We start from the raw sequence: 23,462 nt of genomic DNA on the forward strand, positions 1-23,462 counted from the left end.
GCTACCAGTCAAACTAGTTTGCATCCAAGTTCTGTTGTCAGTGGGTTATTTCTGAAAGAAGCTTTATAAGAGCTTGTATAAGAGCTAGTATAAGTATGTATAAGAACAATACATTTCATCACTAATGAGGCCATGGGCTATGCACTAATTGAAATTTAGTTAGGCTCAATCCCACCAGATGTTTAAAGAGTCTTATTGGTTAAAATATATTTAGAACATAAGAAGAGCTCCACTGGATCAGGTCAAAGACCCAACTAGTCCAGCTTCCTATATCTCAAAGTGGCCCACTAGATGTCTCAGGGAGCACACAAGACAAGAGAGCTGCATCCTGGTGCCCTCTCTTGCATCGGGCATTCTGAGGTAGCCTACTTCTAAAGCCAGGAGGCTGCATATACCCGTCATGGATTGTAACCTGTGATCTTTACTTCCAGAAGTTTCTCCAATCCCCTTTTAAAGGCATCCAGGACAGATGCCATCACCACATCCTGTGGCAAGGAGTTCCACAGACTTATTGCACGCTGGGTAAATAAATATTTTCAATTGCTTTCCCCCATTTTTCACTCATTTAATTTGTCTTCCTCTCCACAACTTGAGAATTAATCATTTCCTCCTAGATAACCATCTATTAACCAAGGAAAAACAGCCAAATAGCTATACCACTGATACACAAAATTTTCCAAGCAAAATCTTGAACCAGGGAAAATGCAATACATCTCTCAGGCTTTGTAATTTCTTTTACATCATGGCTTAATGTTATTCTATTTGAGATGTAGTTTGTGATGGGGATCAACCCAACTCTTTTCCTTATTCTGAACCATACTGTATTATTTAGTGAAAGTATATGGTAACCATCTGGCCTATTTCCCTAGTGAATTGCCAAGTCTCATGGTCACCAGCTACTACTGCTTATTTTCAACTGGTGTGCCATGGCACATGAGTGTGCTGCAAAAGGTCCACAGGTGTGCCATGGGAGGTTGGAGTTCAGCAACTGAAAATCTCTTCTAGGTTCTGTAGCTCTGTTTATAGTGTGTCTGTCTGTAGAAGTGAATTTTCTGTCTCTCTGATGGTGCCAAAACCCAGAGGAGTCTCCTGGAAGCCAGAAGTGAAATCACAAGAGGCGAAGAACAAAGAGGTTAGTGTACCATGAGAAGCAATATGTTGAAAATAGCTGGCCCACACACATATATGTTTCCGGATTGGCAACCTGGGTGCAGTTGATTGTGCACATTGAACATATGAAGATACTTTATACCAAATCAGACCACCACTTATTCTGACTGACATTTGGTCTTTAAAGTCTCAAGAAAGAGTTGTTCCCAAATCTGCCGCCTGAGATCCTTTTGACTAGAATTACTGGGGATGGGACCATATCCCTGCAAGCATGTGCTCCTATGGTCCTTGCCCTTTAAAACTATCCTTTTGACAGAGGCTGCCAATTGTTGACACATATTCAGAATATGAACACCATCAGCTATAGTTTTGAAGAAAGTTTTTTTGTTTTTTTTTTGCAATTAAATACATCTAACCGTTCTTTGCATTTTCCAACTGCGAATGGGAATCCCACTGAAGCCTTGAATTGAGCAGGTCTTAAAATCCCATAAGCAACACCTTTAAGTATACCTTCTGTTGATGCTTCAGTGCAGAGAGTTTACCTCAAATCCACTTGTGAGCTGTCAGAAAAAGTGCCCTCGGGAATTCAGCCCCAGAGGGTCACTTTCTCAAAAGGTTAAAGAGCTAGAAGCATAAGCCTCACTTCAACACCCCACCTCTAATCTGGCAACCATCTGGCCAGAAATTCATTCATTCAGAAGGGAAGATGCTTCAATTGGACTGCTATTACCCCAACACCTGATTTTTAATATGCGTGCTGCATGTACATATACACATACAACTGCAATCAAACTTATAGCTCCTTCTCTCACTCTCTAATATTTTCCCTATCAACAAATAAATGCTACTACAAGGATTTTCCAATTAAGTCTAATAATGTTGTCTCTAGCAATAAGGGGAGATGCTCAATACTGGCATTTTTTGCTGCATTTGAAATAACAGATGTCCATTCATAAATACACACACACTCACACAGAGATGATTCTGTACCGCAGGTTTAGAAGTTTAGAATACAGTTCAACTCAACATGCATGAGGAGTCCAGGGAGAACCCTGAATGCTGCTAGGTTTAGGTTTCAGCCATCGTCTCACCTGCAGGCAGTCCTTTTTGGTGAAGGAGGAATAACGAGGGTTCCTACAACTTCAGAAGCATCCCAAGGCATTCAAAAGTTAAAATATATACATGTTTTTTAAAAAGCACAAACAATAACAACACAGGGAACACGGAATCTCAGAGTCAGCTTTCTGCTTCTGATCTCAGTGCACTTCTTCCTTTGCCTAAAATTAATTTTTAAAAAAATACTACCACATGCTGTAAACCTGAGCACATTATGTGCTATTCATCCTCACTCAAGAGAGACTTATTTGGAATTCTACCAAGCTATTCTGGAGAAGTCTAATAGTGAGTTGCAAACAGGCTGGAGACAGGAAAGTAGCACATACACCATTCAAATGGCGCTCCCTGCTGGCTTACTAGATGTCTCTAGTAAAAGAGTAAGATTTCTGTTGAATGGGTGACAGTCAAAACTAGAACTGCCTAGATAAAGTTGAGGTAATTGGAGCATTAGAGCAAAAGCACAGACCAACAATACATTAAAAAAAAAATCAAAGACAACTTCTCTCTTTTAGAAAGATGTGGAAGTCACACTCATTTCACATAGATTCAAAATTATCATTTTCTGTTTTCTAAAAATAACAAGATTTCAGAGGAGCCATTATGGGAAAGGGGGGGAGGAGAATTCAGATTACATAGGAGAATTCTTCAGGAGCACACAGATCTCTGCTTACTATGAACTAAGCATATTATCTTAACCCAGGGGCTCCCGAACTACTTACATTGGCGATCCACTGCACCTTCCACAGAGGTTCCAGGGCCCAGCGAGGTTATGACCCAAAGTTTGGGAAACACTGTCTTAAACTACAGTGCTTTTTAAAAACTCAATCTTGAAACATGTGCCTCTGAATCATGCTATGAATCTCTCCCTTCCCCTTCCAAATCTCTTTGCCTTGGTTCACTTCATGATCATCAGCCTTTCTGCAGCCTCAGGGAAGGTTCCAGAATGATTTCTGCATAAACCCTTTCCACAACAGTTACATTTTTAAGCAGCATGGATACTAAAGACAACAGCCATTAACTGACTTGTAAAATTAACTCTTAATCCCGAGGCAGAGGACCTAGCACAGGTGAAAATTATTGCCTGTACAAACATAGGGATATTTGTTTCCCTTGCATTTATAGCTGCTGTCATGTTTTATTACTCTTGCCTCTTTGAAAATATAAACAGCACAGCAATCATTGCAAAGCTAAGACTGTCTTTAACTTTCTTCCCTGCTTCCAGAGTTTTACTAACTTAGTGAACTGGATAGGACTCGCTCAGATGTACAGGCTTGCATCTTCTGGATCACTTTCTGGGCAAAGCTCCCATAAGCCAAGGAACTTTGGGTTTTCTGTGTCTGACCTAGAATGATATTTTGGTGCAGGAGTGAAGCGCTATACTGCAGAGGGCCTCTTCAATGCTTTAAGCAACACGGTTCTGAAGCACAGAAACATTTAGAGGAGGGAGCAGAAGTCAGAGAAATCCGCTCCCTAGCAAGATCCCACAGCAGAGTTAACTCTAGGATCTTGACATCTCAACCTGCTAAATTCCCTGATGAAATTTCATAGGAAATGGTGCCATCTAGTGGTCTTTTTCCAATATGGTAAAAATTTCATAAGGGTGCTAGTGTATTTAAGGCCAATCCCTGTGAGCTACAGAACTGTGGATCTGAAGAAGAGGAACTGTCCTGCACAATGCAGTCTTATAAATGAGATATCTGTATGCGCCCAGAACATACTATTTAAAAGATTTCAGTATCCACGGATGTTGAGCTCGTGGCTGGAGGGCCTCAGAGGACCTCCCGGCCATGACTGGAAGTGCCTTCTGGTTTGCACCAGAGACTTCAGGTCGCATCTGGAGACTTTCTTAGGCCATCCCACAGATTTAATTATCCACTGAAATTGGAACAGATTCCCCTACAGATACTGAAAGCCCTCTGTAATCATATTAGGCTACAATCCTATTCCCACTGACCTAGGAGTGTTCTATTGAAATATAAATCCTATAGCATGAGAAAGAAAGAAAGAAAGAAAGAAAGAAAGAAAGAAAGAAAGAAAGAAAGAAATAAATAAATAAATAAATAAATAAATAAATAAATGACAAACTAACCCATCCCACTAAGATTAATGAACAACTTGATGGTACAATGTAATGATCACAAATATTATAGAACAGTGTGCTAATAATAGGTCATAGTAAATTTAAGAATTTAAAATTACTCCAATACAGTCTAGTACCAAATATGCTTCACATCTTTTATAATAGCCATAACTTGATTTTTGACCATTTTAATATCATAAATAGATCACTAACTTATTTTAGCCACTTAAATTTTTTTGCTTGTATCAGTTAGTGGCAGCGTGTGAAACTAAGGTATTGAATGACTAGATACTGAATGTCTACCAAGTTTTGGCAAAGTATGAAATAAGCTTATTTCATGCTGCCTTATATACTTTACCTATAGATTTTAATAGAATGCCAAGGTATTTTATATAATTCCCAGCATGTTTTGGGCAAAGTACAAAACAAGTTCATTTGACCTCATATATTTTACCTAGGGATTTTCACAGAATGCCTAGGTATTTTATACAATACACCAGTGATTCTCAAACTCAAGGAGAGTTTGACAGCCTGTAAGTCCTTGCAGGGGCGGCGGGGGGGAGGCAGCAACATGATCTTGGGGATCTAAATGTGAAAGTGGAGCGATCATGCCCAACTTCCGGTTTTGCGGAGGTGGGGCGCAATCGCTACACTTTCACTTTTGAAGACATGGGGAGCCCTGCAGATGCTCGCGCAGGGCCCCGCACCCCCGGTAGGCAACAGGAGACTCTGGTAAGTCCAGCCAAGCCCCTGCAGCCCCCTTAGCGATGCGATCCTGGGGATCACATTGCAGCCTCCTCCCTGCCTCCTCAATGCCCCCGCCCCTTAAAGGGGCAGAAGACAGGGCTTTCAGGCTGGGGTGTCGTGAAGCCTCAGTTTGAAAACCACTGCAATACATGGTATTTTTGAGCACAACATGAAATCCGTGTATCTTGTCCCAATGTCTTCAACTTCGCCAACAATTTTAATACAATGCCTAGGTATTCTACAGAATGTCTACCACATTTTCAGCAAAAGTATTCCACACAAGTATTCCTTAATATCACTCAGTGCTGGTAACAAACTTGGTAACCTATAGAATACCTACAAAATGTGGGCAGATCATTTTTATTTTATACATTGTCTTTAAGTTTTAGGTATGCTGTAGAATATCTAGGCATTCTATACAACACCTTAGTTCAGTGGTTTTCAAACTGGGGTGTCATGACACCCCTGCCTGAAGGCCCTGGCCTCTGCCCCCTTAAGGGGTGGGCTAGGGAGGAGGCAGCAACACAATCCCCAGGATTGTGTCGCTAATGGGGCCACAGGGACTGGGACGCACTCACCAGTTCCTGCAGCAGCCGTCCTGGGATGTGGGGAGCCCTGGGCAAGCGCCTGCAGGGCTCCCCAGGCTTCTAAAAGTGAAAGTGGAGTGACAGCGCTCCACTTCAGGTTTTGAGGAGGTGGACTGCGATCACTCCACTTTCACTTTGGACGACCCGGGGTGCCCTACAGACACTCACACAGGGCTCCACGCACCCCAGGACGGCTGCTGCAGGGACTGGTGAGTGCATCCCAGTCCCTGCAGCCCCATTAGTGACACAATCCTGGGCATCATGTCGCTACCTCCCCCCCCGCCCCCGCCAAGACTTACTGTGGTTCAAACTTTCCCTGAGAGTTTGAAAACCGCTGCCTTAGTTTCACACAACACCAGTAACATACATTGTATACCAATTTCCAATATTTTGCAAAAATCATTCTGGCTGTTACTAAAGCAGGATTACTGATCCAATTTGTTTGCCACAATTCAACAGACATATCATGCAGATCTGGTGATAACTGCAACTGAAAAATGTCATTTATAATGTCTATAAATTGTGCTGTTCTCTCACATACTTGCTGTAAACTACTGTAAAGTGTAAAGTGTTCTGCTGTAAAGTGGCAGAACATGGAGGAGGGTTTCTCTAGCAGGTCACAGCTTCATATGGGGAGGAGCATGGTCCTTTATGTACTCCACTCCTAAGCCATTTAGAGCACAATCCTAACCAAGTTTCCAGCACCAAGGTAAGGGCAATGCAACTCTGCAATAAAGGAGCAAACATTGCCTTACTTGAGGAGGCCTCCGTGACTGCCTCCCAACTGCAGGATGCAACACATGTCCCATGGCACAGCAATGCTAGTGCTGGAAAGTTGGTTAGGATTGCATCCTTAGGACTTTAAAGGTAATGAGTAGCATCTTGAATTGCACCTGGAAATGGAACAGCAGTCATTGTAATTGAAGTAACATTGGAGCAACATGATCATACTTCCTGGCACCAGTTATGAATTATGCAACAGTATTCTGTACCAATTGTATTTTCCAAACAGTCTTCAAGCATAGTCCTATGTAAAGCACGTTAGAGTAGCCTGACATAGATGCAATCAGCACATGGGTAATCACAACCTGGTCTGAGACAGAAAAAGATGCAATTGTACAAAGGTGCCCCAAGCTAGCCACTACATGGGCCTCCAAGAGCAGTGGTGGGCCCACGAGTACTCCCAAACTTCAAACCTGGTTCTTCAAGGGCAGTGCAGCCCCATCCAGAAAAGGCTGACAAACACCTTTGTCTTCTCCAGATTTAATTTCACATTATTAGCCTTCATCTAGCTCAGCGGTAACCAAATCACAGCCTGCTGGATCTCTGAATTACCTGCAGCTCAGCTGTGACAGCAAAGCCTTTCTGTTCCATGCTGCAGCCCTCCGTTTTCACAGCCGATCATCTCAGAAACCCACACTGGGCAGCTGCTTCCGCTGCCCATCGCCACAGAATTCTCTGCACCCCAGTTTCCTGGCAGAAGTGGCTGCCCAGATAGGTAATTCGATGATGCAAGATCTGGCACACAGGCCAGGGCTTGGAGGCCCCTGATCTAACCCATTACTGAATTTGTGTAATGATTTGGGATTTCTATCGTTTCCCCAGCATCAGAAACTCCCCAATAACCTTTCTCAGTAATTTCATGTAAACCGTTGGGGGGTGGGGGGTGGACAGAACTAAACATTATGGAATGCTTAAGACCAACACCACAACATCAAGCAAAAGTTCCCTTTGGGAATCTGCTTTCCAGGAAAGACTGGAACTATCATAACACAGAGCCTCCAAGCCCCAACCTGGCCAAGGCATTCTAGGAGGTTGCCATGTTCAATGGCATCAGAAACCACTCAGAGGCCCAGCATACGTAATTCAGTCACCCTGTCTAGTTCCTAGATTTAAAATTTAACGCTACAGCTCTGGAATTTTGAACATAATATAAACTTAAAAATAACTTGGACAATTCATAAAGCATAGTTATCAAGCATTTTTTTTTACTTTGTAAACAGCGCTAGAAAGATGAAAAATAACCACTACCACACTTCAGTACGCAAAGGAGATGCTCTAGGGGAGGCTCTCAGGGGCAAACTATGTGAATCCCAAATATGCTATGTTTTTAAAAAGGGGAAAAACTACAGGAAGGAAATTTAGAGAGAAGTGACAGTGTGTGCACATGCACTTTTCCCTGCCCACCCTCTCTCTACTTCAAATTACACACTCCCAGTAGCATGTGTGGTACAGAAAGCATACATTTGGAAACAGAGAAAAGGCAGGTGGTAAAAGGGATAAGCACTCACTCCCCAGCTAATTTTATGCACCAAATTCCCCTACACCAAAGCTTCCTTTTTAAAAAAATCTGGTTGAAGCTGTGAGATACATTCATGTGAAATGTGTACTTAGCCCTTCAGTCTTCTCACCTCTGAGGGAAACATGCCAAGTAATCTCCAGTTTACAGCCTGTCTTCCTAGAGTTCCAGACAAAAAGGGAGAGAAATGTTAAGGAAGGGGAAAAAAGAAAAAGAAAGAAAGAGCTGTTTGCCTTTATCTGAGCACTAGGAAAAGTGCTCAGTACACTATGATGAACTTGGCCCAATCAAAAAGTACACAGGATTATCTCTTCTCAGCATACAGCTTGAAAACTAACTCAAATTGGCAAGCACTTCAAGAAGGTGAAACACAGCTGATCTGGAATATTCTATACCTTGTCTTGCCATGTAGTAGCAACAAGGATTTCCAAAGTTGAACAGCCACAAAAATGGCTTGCACAGCACAGGGAGAACAGATATCTATAGTGATCTAAGTAAACTTCAATTTCACCTTTCCTAGACTGGTTCCCAGTTCATTTGCTGTTCAGGAACCCAATCCTGAGCTTGTACATTCACAGCCGTCAACATCAGCCCAGTGCTGGAGGTAGCTCAGCACCAGCTGGCTCTGTGCTACCACCAGTGGACCGTTGGTGCTCCACTGCTCCACTCCACTGTGGTGCTCCACTCCACTGTGGTTGCACAGACGCGAGAGGTGACAGAAGGGTGGGTGGTGGTGTGGGAGGAGGTGGGGAGGAGGCATTCCAGGGTGGGGGAAGGCATGGGAAGGGCAGGAAGAGGCGTGCCAGGAGGGGAGAGAGCGGGTCAGGAGGGAGGCGGGATTGGCAGAGTTCTGCTCCACTGCATCCAGAACCTCCATGTCAGGTTGCAGGCCGAACATGGTGGCTTTGATTCTGTGGCAGCCCAAGGGCTGCCACAGAATCAAGTAGCCCCGCTGTGGGGCTATTTCCCTTACCCAGGGGAAGAGGATGAAAGCCCCCTGCCCCTGGGGAGCTGCTGCCAGCTGCCCTGATGCATACAGGATGCTGCAGCTGCTGCTTCAGTGCCACAGCAGTCCTGGTGCAACAGGCAGCTCAGGATTAGACTGTAAGTGAACAATGACACAGTCCCATTGAAAGATCAGCTATGACTCCAAGCCAAATAGAGTACACAACTCAGAACACTCTGAGGGCTACTTCTATATTTTTGCTAATTCAAGGGGACCAAAGTGTTACAGAGAAGTTTTTATCAAACAGAAATAATTTTAATTCAGAGGGCTTTTAAAAAATCCATTCTTTGTTAAACTGCTTCTCTCTCTCTCTCTCTCTCTCTCTCCCCCCTCACAAGAACATAAGAACCACCCCACTGCATCAGGCCAAAAGCCCATCTAGTCCAGCTTCCTGTATTTCACAGTAGCCCACCAGATGCCTCAGGGAGCACAACAAGACACCTGCATCCTGGTTCCACTCCCTTACACCTGGCACTCTGAGGCTGCCTACTTCTAAAAACCAGGAGGTTGCACATACCCATCATGACTTGTAACCTGTGATTGGACAGATTTCTAGAAGAAAAGTCAATCTCCTTTTAAAGGCATCTAGGCCGCAGGCTATAACTACATCCTGTGGCAAGGAATTCCACACTAAGCATTTTCTCTGAACTCCTTTCTCCATTAGTTCTCCCTCATTTTCTTTCTCCATTACATAGTACTCTTGCTCTTCAATCTGTGCAATACCACAGGGTGTCCTTACTCAGGTTCTCTGCAATCCCATAGCTGCTACCTCTTCTTTTCCTCTGTGTACTCAAGACATTCTCCTTGAATTACCACAAATCTCTTTGCATTCCTTTTCTGTTGACTTTTTCTCTACCATGCAGGCATTTCCCCCTCTCTCAGTCCGCTTTTCCCCCTTTCAGCTTCAATTTTCACTCTCTTTCTGTCTCTAATGCACACACACAGCAACCAAGTTTGCCAGCAAAAGCATACAAAGCTTTCATTAGCCAGCAATTCAAAACAGTAAAGGAATTTCAGGTGTAGGTGGACGACTGGCTGCAACTGCCTGGGAAAAAATGGAACACCATGTGCAACACAGATATAGTAATGCAAACAGGTTGTGGGAGGGGGGCGCTTAGGGCCAAACCACATTTATGGTAAAGGGATCATTTGATCCTGAATTGCTTTTAAAATTTTAAGTACAGGCATGTCCCCATATTCATGGGGGATCTGTTCCACAAACCCTCTGAAGATACAGAAACCATGGATATAGTGGTTCCCAGCCTGGGGTATGTGGACCTCCAGGGGTACTTCCCAGGACCTTTAGGGATACTCAAAAAAGAACTGAATAATGGTGGGAAAAGGCAGGTCTGTGTATGAATGCCTTGCACAGCTGGCAAGGCAGGAAGGAAGACAGCTAGCAGGTTATGAAAGCCCCACTAACTGCTTGTTTCTGGTCAAATTTGACATAACAGCAACTATATTAATTACAAACATTTTGCTAATATGAGGGGTACAATTTATGGAAATAGGCTGCCAGGAGGTACACAAGTGAAAAAACACTGATATAAGGGGATGCCTGTCTCAATGTTGCCCGACTCCCATGTGCATTCACATTATTTAAAGGTTTACTGGAGCTACAGGTTGCTGTAAGTGTTTAAGCTTATAGTGCAATGTGAACAGGCTACCAGCAGTTTGAATGCTTGATTAAATGATCTCTAATGCTAAACAGGAAGCGGTTAACTTCTGCTTGTCTGGCCCAGAAGACCCTAACTGAACATCTTGCTCTCTAGTTCAACCTTCTGGATACCCTGGAATGACTGTAAAAAGGTTTGGGGGAACAGTCCTTCAACTCCACTTCTAGGAGAGTCTAACAAATGTCTACACTTGTTAGTAGACAAGTTAGAGCCCAATCCTGTGCTTGGCAGCATGGACCTGTGCCACCGAGCACTGTTGCAAACGTACCATAAGACACATTTGCCAGCCTCATTGCCGGGCTCCCACTGGTGCTAGCCCAGTGCTGGCCGGTGCTAGGCTAGCATGGGGCGGTTGCCTAGCTTCCATGGCTCGGCGGTCTTCTGGATCGCCAAGCTGCGGAACGATGGGCAGGGGAGGGGACGGGGAGGAGGCGTTCCGGGGAGAGGGGAGGCCGGTGGGGGGCGGAGAGAGGGTAGGGAGGAGGCGTGCTGGGGAGGTGTGATGCAGGGAGGGGGCAAGCTGGAGGCGTGCCTGGGGGAGGGATGTGAGGCAGGTCCATGGAGCTCCGCTCCGCAGGATCCAAGGCGCTCATTTAAGGCTGCGCGCCCTACACGAGCACCTTTACCTTACCGCCAACTGTAAAATGAGTAGCCCCATTGCAGGACTGCTTACCTTACCTGGGAGAAGGGGACGAAAGACCTCTTCTCCAAAGGTGCCTCCCGCAGTAGCCCGGGACTACGGGCAGGATTGGGTTGCCCATAGACGTACTATATAAGGTATATAAGGCATAGGCCCAATTATTAATTAAAATAATAATATATCATTAGCATTAGTATTTATTATTATTAATAAATAAAATATTACTTTCATGTCTCTTTTTTTATCATTTGTACTAAAAAGTTTGGGAAACACTTCCTTAAACGGATAAGCACAGAACCAAACTTCACTTTTAATACAACACGTACTTGGATTCTCAGGTATTCTCAAACACTCATAGGAAAAAGGATGAAAATAACAGCTACTTAGAAAGGCTGCAAATGAACCAGCAGCTCCACAGTCACCCAATGAGCCTTACATGTTACAATCCTGATTTAACCCAACACGCTCCAGTTTATTACTTTCCCTGCCACTGTGTATGATATTTTAGTGTCGTTTTGAAAATCATGAGTTGGTCATAGACCCCTGAATGAAGTATAGCAGTATGAATACTGTTTTTAGGCAGTACCTACCAGGAAGCTCTTCCATACAAATCCCATTGGCAGAGACAGGAGTAGCGCTCACACTACTATGCATAAAAGGACTTCAAGTTGAACTATGCCATTTGTTCTGAAAGAAGTTATGCTGAAGTTTTTGCTCCTATAATACTGTGCTGTAATTAAGACATGCCTTGAAACAATGCACTTAAATGTAATATATTATGGAGCCACTAGATGCTGCTGTACACCAGCCTGCCTGTCACACAGGAAGCAGATTTGCGAAACAACTAACAAGACAGGCTAGAGCAGCAGTTCCCAAACTGTACATAGTGACACCCTGGGATGTCACAAGACACTTGCCAGGGCAATGCAGGATGTCCGCTGCGCAGCAAAGAGACCATGCTATGCCACTCCAAATAGCAGCTGGAGGCTCAGTGCAATGGGAAGATCTCCAGCACAGTTTTTGTGTGCTGGAAAAAGCCCTCTGGTCCACCCTGACCCACTTACCAGAGTTAGAAGCAGTGTTTCAGGTCTGTAAACCCAGAAGTATCCGGATGACATCATTGCTAGTCACTTCCGGGAGCCGTGTGCAGCATTTACAGCACAATGGGAGGGCATCATGTGTCCCAACAGTTTGGGAATAGCTGGGCTAGTGCATTAGCTATGAGATATTCCTTTTGAGTGGTAATATTTCTAGCTATATTTCTAACTGATAATATTTTCAGCTAAATGTGGAATGTTTCCTATGAGACTCCACTTTCCTCCTCCTTCAAATCATGCCTCTACCCTAAGGTCACTTTTCAGACTCTTTGAAAGATCTGTGCTTATTTTTTGTGAGCAAACACTCCTCCCAACATAACCACTTCTTCCCTTTCCACTTGGGTCCTTGTCCAAAATAGAAAAAGAAAAACAACCTGCAAAACATGTTTAATACATATGCACTTGGAATCAGCAAGGAAAAAACCTACAAGGGGGCCCCCATAACTGTGGATCCCGTAGCCACTGATTCATTTATTCACTGTTTGGGTCTGGGGGCCATCCATTATATGCACCCCTGTGTGCACCCCCTCTGGAGGCGAGGGTAACTCAGCTCTCCTCACCGCCGGAGGGGCCTCTGAGCTCAGCAGAGGCAGAGGACGCCTGTCCTTGGCGTCTGCCAAGCTCAGGCTGAGCTCTGAAGCTCAGAACACATGACTTCCAGTTTCACAGAGAACCAGAAGTGATAAATGCCTTATAAGGCAGAGCTTCCTTTGCCTCCGGGGGGGGAGCCCCCGGGACTACAGGGATTGGTGTTCACCCATATCCATGTTTTCAGCTATCTGCAGAGGGTTCCTGAATGGAACTCGCATGGATAAGGGGGCACACCTGTATAGGTGTCTCCCTATGCAGTTGCCAGGAGGGTTGTGTGGTTATAAGTAGAGGTGGGTTTTTTCAATGATTAAAAACACATACCGCCTCTTCCTGCACTTTTCATTTTTTGTGAAAGCAAAAAAAATCTGCAAAAATAAAAGAACATTCTCTAATGCCGCTACATATTCTCTAACACCTCTACATGCATGTGGCTTCATCTCCTGACACTATACTACCTATATCACCTACCTAATACACTTTTAAAGTGATTATATTTTATAAGTACAAAATGCATCCTTGGTATTAAAACAACGTAACACCACTTTTTGCACTTCTAACTTTGGAAAACATCAAAATCTGCAAAAAAAAAATAGTTTTCACTCACCTCTAGTAAAAAGGAGCTATACAGTTGCTATGCTATGCAATTGGCTGTTCATGCACTCGGTCTCTTTTAACTTTGTAGTGTATGAGTGTAGCACTTTCTGGTAACAGCAATATTCAGAATACATATTTATTTATTACATTTTTGTTCTGCCCTTCCTCCAAGAAGCTCGGGTTGATGTACCTAGTCTCCCCTTTCATCCATGCAATAACACTGTGAGTTAGGTCAGTCTGCAAGATACTGACCAACAGAGCCAGCCTTAGGAGCTGCAGGGCCCAATTGCAAACATTTTTTGCAAGACTGCAGGTTCACAGTTAAGGTTTGTACAATTTTAGAGATACAAATAATGTTTATTATAGACTTTATGCTCTATGGTAGAATGGAAAGCAATCCAAATGTATGCTTAAAAAGTGCATGTCAGTTAATGGACCAAATGGATCTAAGCACATTTTAATATAAAATTGTATATAAAGTAGATTATCCTAGCACGAGGGCCCCCTAGGCAAAAGTCCCAATTGGGAGCAATTGGTTGAATTGGCTTAAAGCTGGCCCTGTTCAATGGGCCACAGTCATTCAGTGATTTGAAGCCAGGTCTTCTTGTACTAGGTCTGACGAACCATTTGTTTAACCATGCATTACCTTGTGGTGGTACGCATATGAGATCCTAAGACAACTGTTAAGTCATAGTTTTCTTTGGATAAAATATTAAATATCAAAACCCACTTTCAAACATTTCAAAGCCTGCAGTTGTGTTGATGGTATCAAGAAAATAAATAAAAAAACTTGCAGGTGTAAAACAACTTGTGATTCAAAACAAGGACCATAGTGCTATGTTCAAAACAGCTCTAACACAATCACAAATATCTGCATATGATGATATCATTTAGGTCTTACCTTTTCTGCCCGATGGTATCGGATGTTTGGGCTACTCCATTCCTTGCTGATCCATTTACGGTACTGGTTGCAATCCGGAATATAAGTGCAGCCAACATCTCCCAGTTCTGGGTAGGAAACCTCTAAAGAACCTCTGTAAGAAATAGAATATTAAAGTTTACACTAATTATTAGAGGCTATAAAATGGGAGTGAGTTGCAGTTCAGCAGTATCCTCATTTTAATTACATCTAATATTCCTCAAAGGAAAGCTTACTTTGGATAATTTAATACAGACACAGTTTTATTTGGATTATTTAATATAGTTGTCACAACAACTGTCATATATTATAATTATTCCATGGAACTTTGATTTTAAGGATACAACCTTTCTTAATGCAGAATAACCAATAGCTTGTTTGAAGCATACAATTATGTACAGACTTAAGGTAATTAGCATATGGCTAATAGGTTCTTTCCGTGCCTTATTTGGTTCATGCCAATAGAATATTCAACAATATGCAATTGTGTTAATAACTGTTTTTATTTCGATCTGATATGAAGACCTTAACGTCATGATTAAAATCAATACTTCCACCTTAAATACGTACCTTTTGGAAGAATACAAAAACACTACTCTATGTGAGCAAAAGGGCAAATGAAATGTGAATGCTGCCCTTAGTGTCCTGTGCTATTTAATAAATTCCATGAATTGCCCACTGATGCAACTATCCTGTACTGCATTCATAACTAGAAGCATTTATGTAAGTCAGAGCTAAACAAAAAAGAGATAGCATAGCTTAGGACAGTCCAAAAATTAAATGATGTTTATAAAAGGGGTTGTTCAGTCCTGTAGATGATGGAAAAGAACTAAAGTTATGGGTTCCTCCACAAACTGATGAAGAATTAAATGTGAATAGCATGTATTGCTTCAGCCATACTAAGGTCATTGCAAAAACAGTACTAGCAAAACAAAAACAAGTGATCAATTATATCTCAGGAACATCATGCATATTTATTTATCCTAGTGAAACTGCCTTTCTATAAATCAAAGCAGCTCAAACATCTATAAAATATGCAGAATTAAAATATATATCATTATATCTTGTCCGCAGATACATAAGTCAGTGAACTATAAGCAGTGAATTTTGTATCAAAATTACATCTTCACAAGTCATCAAATAAACCTTCAATAAATATTTACCTCAACTTTAGTGCAGCCATTACAATCCTGACTTCTCTGACCAAAATGCATCTTATTTAGGGCCCAATCCTATCCAACTTTCCAACACTGAGGCAGCCACACCAATGGGGCATGCACTGCATCCTGCAATGGGGGGGAGGGCAGTCACAGATGCTTCCTCAAGGTAAGGGAATGTTTGTTCTCTTACCTCAGGGCTGCATCAATACTGACAAGTTGGATAGGATTGGGCCCTTAGAAAATAAAAATACAGATTACTTTTGATTTTAGTATTGGTATTGGTCACCCCCTCTATCAGATTCAAAATCAATTTATACTTTGGTTCTAGATATAAGAGCAATATAGTAAGTGATGACAAACATACAATGGGGGACGCCTCAAATGCACAGGTGCTATTCTGATACTTAGTGGTACCATCCCTTCTAAAACTGGGAAAGCACAATTTGAACCTCAGGCGATATCAACCCACATAACAAATCCTCAAAATATTTCAGGGTTAATTATTCCAGAGTAAGGAACATGAACCAGCCAACATTAAGCACAGTTAAGTATAATGAATTTAAATAGGAGAGCTAAGCTTGTGTCAATTTTCTTATTCCCCCAAAATTCATGTCTACCTGAAATGCTCTAGCACCACTGTTAAAAGCACACAAATGTTATCATGCAATGTTATATCATGCAACATCAGCATTGTCCTGATGCAAGTGCAACAATCCCTCCAGATGAACATGAAACTTCTATTGATTATGCGCTACTATGGTATCCAAAGAAGCAACAACCATCAACAGCAAGAGATGTTTCCAATGCAACCATTGGTCTTAATATGTTAAAGCATCCTCTCCAACATTCCAAATCTAGTGGTGGACCTAATGTGGGCGAAATTTAACATTAAAGAGAAAAACAAGCATATTCTTCCAAAGCATGTACTTATACTAATGTCTCACTTGCAAAACTTGCTGTCTTCATTGTCCAGCTTTTCAAAGACACATGTCTCTGCATTCACACCTTCTTGCACAGCAATGGCAATTAAGCCAACTGCTAAGAAGTAAGTGACCAGAAGCTTCATCTTGACCTGCCAAACACAAATAATAGAATGGTTAGATCAGGGGTGTCAAACATAAGGCCTGGGGGCCGAATGTGGCCCGTGGAAGCTTTTTATACGGCCCTCAGGCTTACAGCTGCTGAGTAGTGCTGAGGTGTTACTGCTAAAAAGGCAGTCCACATGAAAATTGGGCTCTCCCATATCTTGAAATACGATCAAGATTCATATATTTTCTCTTTAGTTATTTGCAACTAATGAGTTCGTAAGTGAGAAAAAAGTTTTTTTTGTTATGACTTGTTTAATGACATCACTTCCTGCCTAATGACATCACTTCCGGCCCTCAGGAGGCATCATGAATGCTATGTGGCCCTCCGTATGAAATGAGTTTGACACCTCTGAGTTAGACAAGGCCAAAATTCTAGCCTCCTTGCAGTTTTACAAGCTATAGGCATGTAATTTTTCCAGGTTCTACCTCAAAATGCAGAATTATTTGGCCACATGATATGATTTTTCACGTGCTCTTGTTACACCACCAGCGACAGAACACTCATTTTACATCTGTCCACATCACTTGTTAAATCACATTGCTCACATTCAAAGTTTCTGCTGTTGCCAATCTCACATTTAATCCCAATTCTTGGACATAAACTGGTGCACATTTAAACAAACAAAAAAAGCCCCTAGTACAGTGGTTCCCAAACTGTGGGAACTGCAAACTGCTTGCAAACTGCAGGAGTTGACCTCTTTGCAGGGTAATTAGCAGCTACAGTATCAGATTTTTGAATAGCTTCAGAGCTTGAGGCAATTAGTTTTCTGATCTCTCCATCACACTTTGGCAACCCACCAAAAATCAGGTCGAAATCCATCCATCCATCTGTGCATCTCAACCTACACTTTGGGAACCACTGGTCTAGGAACATGTAAATTTCTGAGCTTTCTCTTTCCCAAAGAGTCATGTTAACTCATGTTATATTAAAAGTACAGTCCTATGCAAATATATTTGTAAGTGCTACTGAACAAAGTAGGGCTTTTCCTGTGTTAATATACAGAAGCTAGCACTCCAATATAATTTTATATTTATTTTCAATTCAATTTTTCCTTTTTTATACACATTTTATTTATTCATTTGCAGGGTTTTTATCCTGCCTTTCTCCCACACTGAAGGGAGTTCAAAGCCCTTCCAAGTTTTGCTTTGTTTTTGTTTTTAATTTAATGAAGAGATTCAAGTTTGTTTTATAAACTACTGTAACTCATTCCAAGGGTTTGGAATGAAATGGCCTAGATCAGTGTTTCTCAACATTTGTCCTCCACTGTACCACTTCACATAGTTCACCTATTAGAAGTACCACCAGAAGTAACTGCCAATGATGCCACTGGCAATTACTTCTGGGTTGGGAGGCCAGATGCAATATGACAAACCCCAGTAAGAGGCTCAGATTGGACAGAATGGCTTTGGAGCTCTGCCTACCAACCCTCCTACCACTGTTTGTCTCATTGCATTTCTGGTCTCCTACCAGGTGGCAGGTGTCCGTCTTGCAAGTAACAGCAGACGCCATCTGAAGTACCACAGGTGGCACCCTCACCATTGGTTGAGAAACACTGAGCTAGATCTTTAGATGAAGTATAGTAAATTTCAACGTAAGAAAAAGTAGCAGAAAAAGAAACACATTAATTTAATGTGATTTAAATTTAAAGCTGATTGTTTTATTCTGTAGATTTAGAAGGCCATGTCATGACAAGCTCTTGCACTTTAGGATTTACCACTGACTACAATCTATTGTTATCAAGGCTGGTCAATTTTTAGTTTTCAACAATGCTGTCTATTCGTCACTCAGCATGGGAATACTTGCGTCCATCAACAGTTGAGCAGGTCCCCATTGCTCAAACCCAGGCCTTTGGTCACAGAGCAACACCAAATGGAGAGGGACTGCAAAGACGAAGGATAAAGGCAGGCTACTCAGCCAGGATCATGCTGGCACCTACCAGAGTGAAAACTATAGCAAGCCCTCACATAAAGTCATTTCATTTTAAGTCATTTCGTTTTAAAGTTGTTGAGAAAAAAAAATGGATTCCTAGCAGGGGCCACTGTCTGTGTGGAGTTTGCATGTTCTCCCCATGTCCACATAGGTTTTCTCCAGCCTGAAAAGCTCACATTTATTTCAATGTTTAATATAATAAGTGTTTTGGGTCTTTATTTAGAAGTTGGGTTATGTCTCTGCAACCAGAAAATACGCAGCAGGAACTTAACTCTTGTTTACATATTGAGCCCAAGGTAAAATTGGTTTCATTATAAACCGTTCCGCTTAAAGTTGCAGTTTCCAAGAACCTATCAACAAGTTTAGGTGAGGTCTTCCTGTACATTATATCTGCTTTTGAAACTAATGTGGTTTTATCATAAGAATCTTCTGTAAACTGCTTTCAAAGGTCCTTAGGGCTACACAACAAGAATCATGTTTCTAAATAGATGAATAATTTACACAGAGAGAGAGAGAGAGAGAGAGAGAGAGAGAGAGAGAGAGCATAGTTATTCACAAGAACAGAAAACAGAATAGAAGGAACTTCTAGACCAGTGGTTCTCACACACTTAGCACCAGGACCCACTTTTTAGAATGAGAATTTGTCAGGACCCACCTGTCATGACCAGTAGTGACATCATCAAGCAGGAAAATTTTTAACAATCCTAGGCTGCAATCCTACCCACACTTACCCAGGAGTAAGTCCAATTTACTATCATTGTTAAAAGAATATACATAGCAGCTTGTTAAAAGTACAGGTCTGTAACATTTCCCCAAATGCAGTCACACACCATGGGAACATCAAGTCTAATATATTAAAAATAAAATATTTAAATGAATGGCAACCCACCTGAAACTGGCTCGCGACCCACCTAGTTAGCTGGTGGCATAGTTTCAGAAATACTGTTCTAGACTGCAATCCTATACACACTTTGCTATGAGTAAGCCCCACTGACCACAATGGGTCTTACTCTTGAGTAAACATGCCTAAGATTGCATTGCAATCTAATGTAGTGGTTCCCAATGTTTTTTTCATTTTCATACACTTTGGCAGTCCATTTCCATTAATCGTACCTCTAGTATCAGAAAAATTTTGTAATTAATACAGTTGCTGTTATTTCAAATTTTTCAGCTTCTGATCCATGTCTGATAATGCACAAATTGATGACCCAAAGCTAGCTGTTGGTGGGGCTTTTGCAGCCAGCTAGCTGCCACCAGCTAACTGATGGGGCTTCCTTGCCAGTCCCATATGGCATCCTAATACAAACCTGCCTTCTTCTACCATTATTCAATACTTTTTTGAGTACTCTTAAAGGTCCTGGGGGTACACATACCCCAGGTTGGGAACACTGCTCTAGTGAAACCAGTTTTAAGCTGCAATCCTAACCACACTTTCCTGAGAGTAAGTCCCATTGAACAAAATAGGACTGACTGCTGAGTAGACCTGGTTAGGATTATGCCCTTAGTTATATAAGTAAAAGATAGAACAATTCCCACTGTTTACCTAAATATCCTCCTCCCCATTTAAATTCATAGTGCTAATTCTGAGTAGAAAACATGAGGGTGGTAGCTTTTCTTGTTAATTAAGAGTTTTAAAAAGTGGAATCATGGACATGAGTTACATTAAAATAAAACTCATTTCCCCCCTAATCCTCACCCAGTTCTAGAACTGGCCTGGAAAAACCCTCATTTAATTCTGAATCCCCATGTTTTGCTGTGCTTAAACACAGTACCACCAGGTTGAACATTGCATGAAGGGGCTAAAAAAAGCAATATTTGCCTGTGTGAGGGGATTGAGTCCGCTCAGTATATTTTGTGTGTTATCTGCCTTGACCTATGAGGGGAAAAAAAGGGTTCTTAACTTGTTTTTGCAAGGTAATGAAGCCTGTAGGAGTACAATTAAGTACAACATGGAACATTGTCCCTTAGGCAACAACAAAAAACATGGAAGAGTTCACACTTGCTAGGACAATGATTTTCAAACTTTTTTATCTTGTGGCACACTGGCAAGGCACTAAAATTGTCAAGACACACCATCAGTTTTTTGACAACTGGCAAGGCACACCATGCTGCTGGTAAGGGGGAATAACATCTCCCCAATGGCCCCACTCATAAATCACCCTTCCCCAAATGGCCACAGCACACCTGAGGGCCATTTGTGGCACACCAATGTGCCGCATGGCACACTGGTCGAAAATTGCTGTGCTAGAAAAAATCCAGACAAAATAAACCAGTTAAGATGGCAGCACTCTGGCAAAGCAGCAGCCATTTTTTTCTAGGAAAGGCTTTGTCCTTTCCATTCAAGTATGGCTATGGTGCTTAGCCAAGGTTATTTGTTCAGATGAATTGTCTTCTACATGGTTTAAACCAGTCTAACAGAGTGTAGGGTTGGCCAACTAACCGTTCCCTCCATCCTTTGTCAGGGATGGGAAAATATCTTGGTACGGTTTTTGCCTCAGGTAAAATTTTTACCTCAGAGTTCTTGTGAAAAATACTTGTAATTACAAATGGTCAGTTAAAAAAGGCGGGAAAGGCAGTTACAGAGGCCTCAGACCAGAGGGAGAACTCATATTCTCAGCTCCAACAGCAAAGACCTTGCCTTATATATGGAAAAACTTTTAGAATAGAGTTTCTCAAACTGTGGGTCAGGACCCACCAGTGGGTCACGAACCAATTTTTGGTGGGACATGAAAAGTTTTTGAAACTTAAAAAAAAAACTTGTTTAGCTGGTAGGAGGTATCTTCATACCCCCAACTACTAAAATGTCACATTTTCCAATTTCCTCCAGTACAGTGGTTCTCACACATTAAGCACCGGGACCCACTTTTTAGAATGAGAATCTGTCAGGACCCATTGGAAGTGATGTCATGACTGGAAGTGACATCATCAAGGAGGAAAATTTTTATCCTAGGCTGCAATCTTACCCACACTTACCCAGGAATAAGTCCAATTTACTATCATTGTTAAAAGAATATACATAGTAGCTTGTAAAAAGTACAGGTCTGTAACATTTTCCGAAATGCAGCCATATATCATGGTAGCATCAAGTCTAATAAATTAAAAATAAAATATTGAAATGATGGGGACCCACCTGAAATTGGTTCACGACCCACCTAGTGGGTCCTGACCCACAGTCTGAGAAACACTGCTCTAGTAATTGGCATGTCATAGACCAGGGGTGTCAATCTTGTTCCATACAGCAGGCTGAATAGCATCCATGATGCCTGCCAAGGGCCAGAAATGATGTCATAAAGCAAGAAGTGATGTCATTAAGCAGGTCATGACCAGTAATACACACTTTTTTGTCTCTCATGAACTCATTTGTTGCAAATGACAAAGGAGAATATGCAAATATTTTCAAGATATGGGAGAGATTAATTATCATGCTGGCTGTCCATTCAGCAATGACATCTCAGCACAGCTCAGCCAGGGTGACCAGATGTCATCAGGGCAAAAGAGGAGAAAACACCCCAAAAAGTAGCACATCAAAGAAAAATGTGGGACATGACAAAATAAAAGCTAAAAACACTATGTTACTAAATTTAAAACTACCGTATTTTTCGCTCTATAAGACGCACTTTTTCCCCCAAAAAAAGTGGGGGGAAAAGTGTGTGCGTCTTATGGAGCGAATACTGCAAAAAAAAAAAAAAAAACTCCGCCCCTGGCCCCGCCCCCTGCCCGCTCTGCTCGGCTCCGCTTCCCAGGAAAGCGTGGGTGGGGTGGCAGGCTCGCTGAGAAAGCCCACGTGTCTACTCAGAAGTAAGTCTCAGAGTCACTGGGGCTCACTCCCAGGAAAGCGGGGGTGGGGTGGCAGTCTTGCTGAGCAAGCCCCTAGAGCAGGCGAAATGAGTCAATCGCGGGCTTCTCTCCTGTCCACGCATCCCTAGGAGTGAGCCCCTGGCAGGCTTGTGAGCCCAGGGAGCGAGCCTAGGGAGTGAGTCCAGGGAGCCCAGGGACTGAGACGGGCTCCTCCCTGGGAGAGGAGGCGCTGGCAGGCTTTTCTCCTGTCCACTCATCCCTGGGAGTGAGCCCCATTGGCTCTACTGGGGCTTACTTACCTTTCCCCTGCTTTTGCACTGGTATGTATGGAGATCTGCGCCCCCCCCCACTTCCATCTGTTGGTTCTGTGTGCAAGGGGTTTTGCAATGGCCTTGCTGTGACGCCTATACAGAGATCTTACCTGCCCCACACTTTTCCCCTGCTTTTGCACTGGTATGTATGGAGATCTGCGCCCCCCCCACTTCCATCTGTTGGTTCTGTGTGCAAGGGGTTTTGCAATGGCCTTGCTGTGATGCCTATACAGAGATCTTACCTGCCCCACACTTTTCCCCTGCTTTTGCACTGCTATGTATGGAGATCTGCGCCCCCCCCCACTTCCATTTGTTGGTTCTCTGTGCAAGGGGTTTTGCAATGGTCTTGCTGTGATGCCTATACAGAGATCTTACCTGCCCCACACTTTTCCCCTGCTTTTGCACTGCTATGTATGGAGATCTGCGCCCCCCCCCCCCACTTCCATTTGTTGGTTCTCTGTGCAAGGGGTTTTGCAATGGTCTTGCTGTGACGCCTATACAGAGATCTTACCTGCCCCACACTTTTCCCCTGCTTTTGCACTGGTATGTATGGAGATCTGCGCCCCCCCCCACTTCCATCTGTTGGTTCTGTGTGCAAGGGGTTTTGCAATGGCCTTGCTGTGATGCCTATACAGAGATCTTACCTGCCCCACACTTTTCCCCTGCTTTTGCACTGCTATGTATGGAGATCTGCGCCCCCCCCCCACTTCCAT

At 42.7% G+C, this 23,462-nt stretch overlaps 1 protein-coding gene across 1 annotated transcript in view; it reads right to left on the bottom strand.

Moving 5' to 3' along the window:
- PEBP4 (phosphatidylethanolamine binding protein 4) overlaps window positions 1–23,462 on the bottom strand; it is a 292,098-nt gene that overhangs the window by 263,306 nt on the left and 5,330 nt on the right. The window contains exons 2-3 of the mRNA XM_066639716.1: window positions 16,567–16,694; window positions 14,445–14,577 (exon numbers count right to left, since the gene is read on the bottom strand). Coding sequence (XP_066495813.1) covers window positions 14,445–14,577; window positions 16,567–16,688 — 255 coding nt within the window. The 5' untranslated portion in view covers window positions 16,689–16,694. The remainder of the gene's footprint in view (window positions 1–14,444; window positions 14,578–16,566; window positions 16,695–23,462) is intronic.

This window comes from Tiliqua scincoides, chromosome 11 (genome assembly GCF_035046505.1).
Source record: "Tiliqua scincoides isolate rTilSci1 chromosome 11, rTilSci1.hap2, whole genome shotgun sequence".
Taxonomy (NCBI): domain Eukaryota; kingdom Metazoa; phylum Chordata; class Lepidosauria; order Squamata; family Scincidae; genus Tiliqua; species Tiliqua scincoides.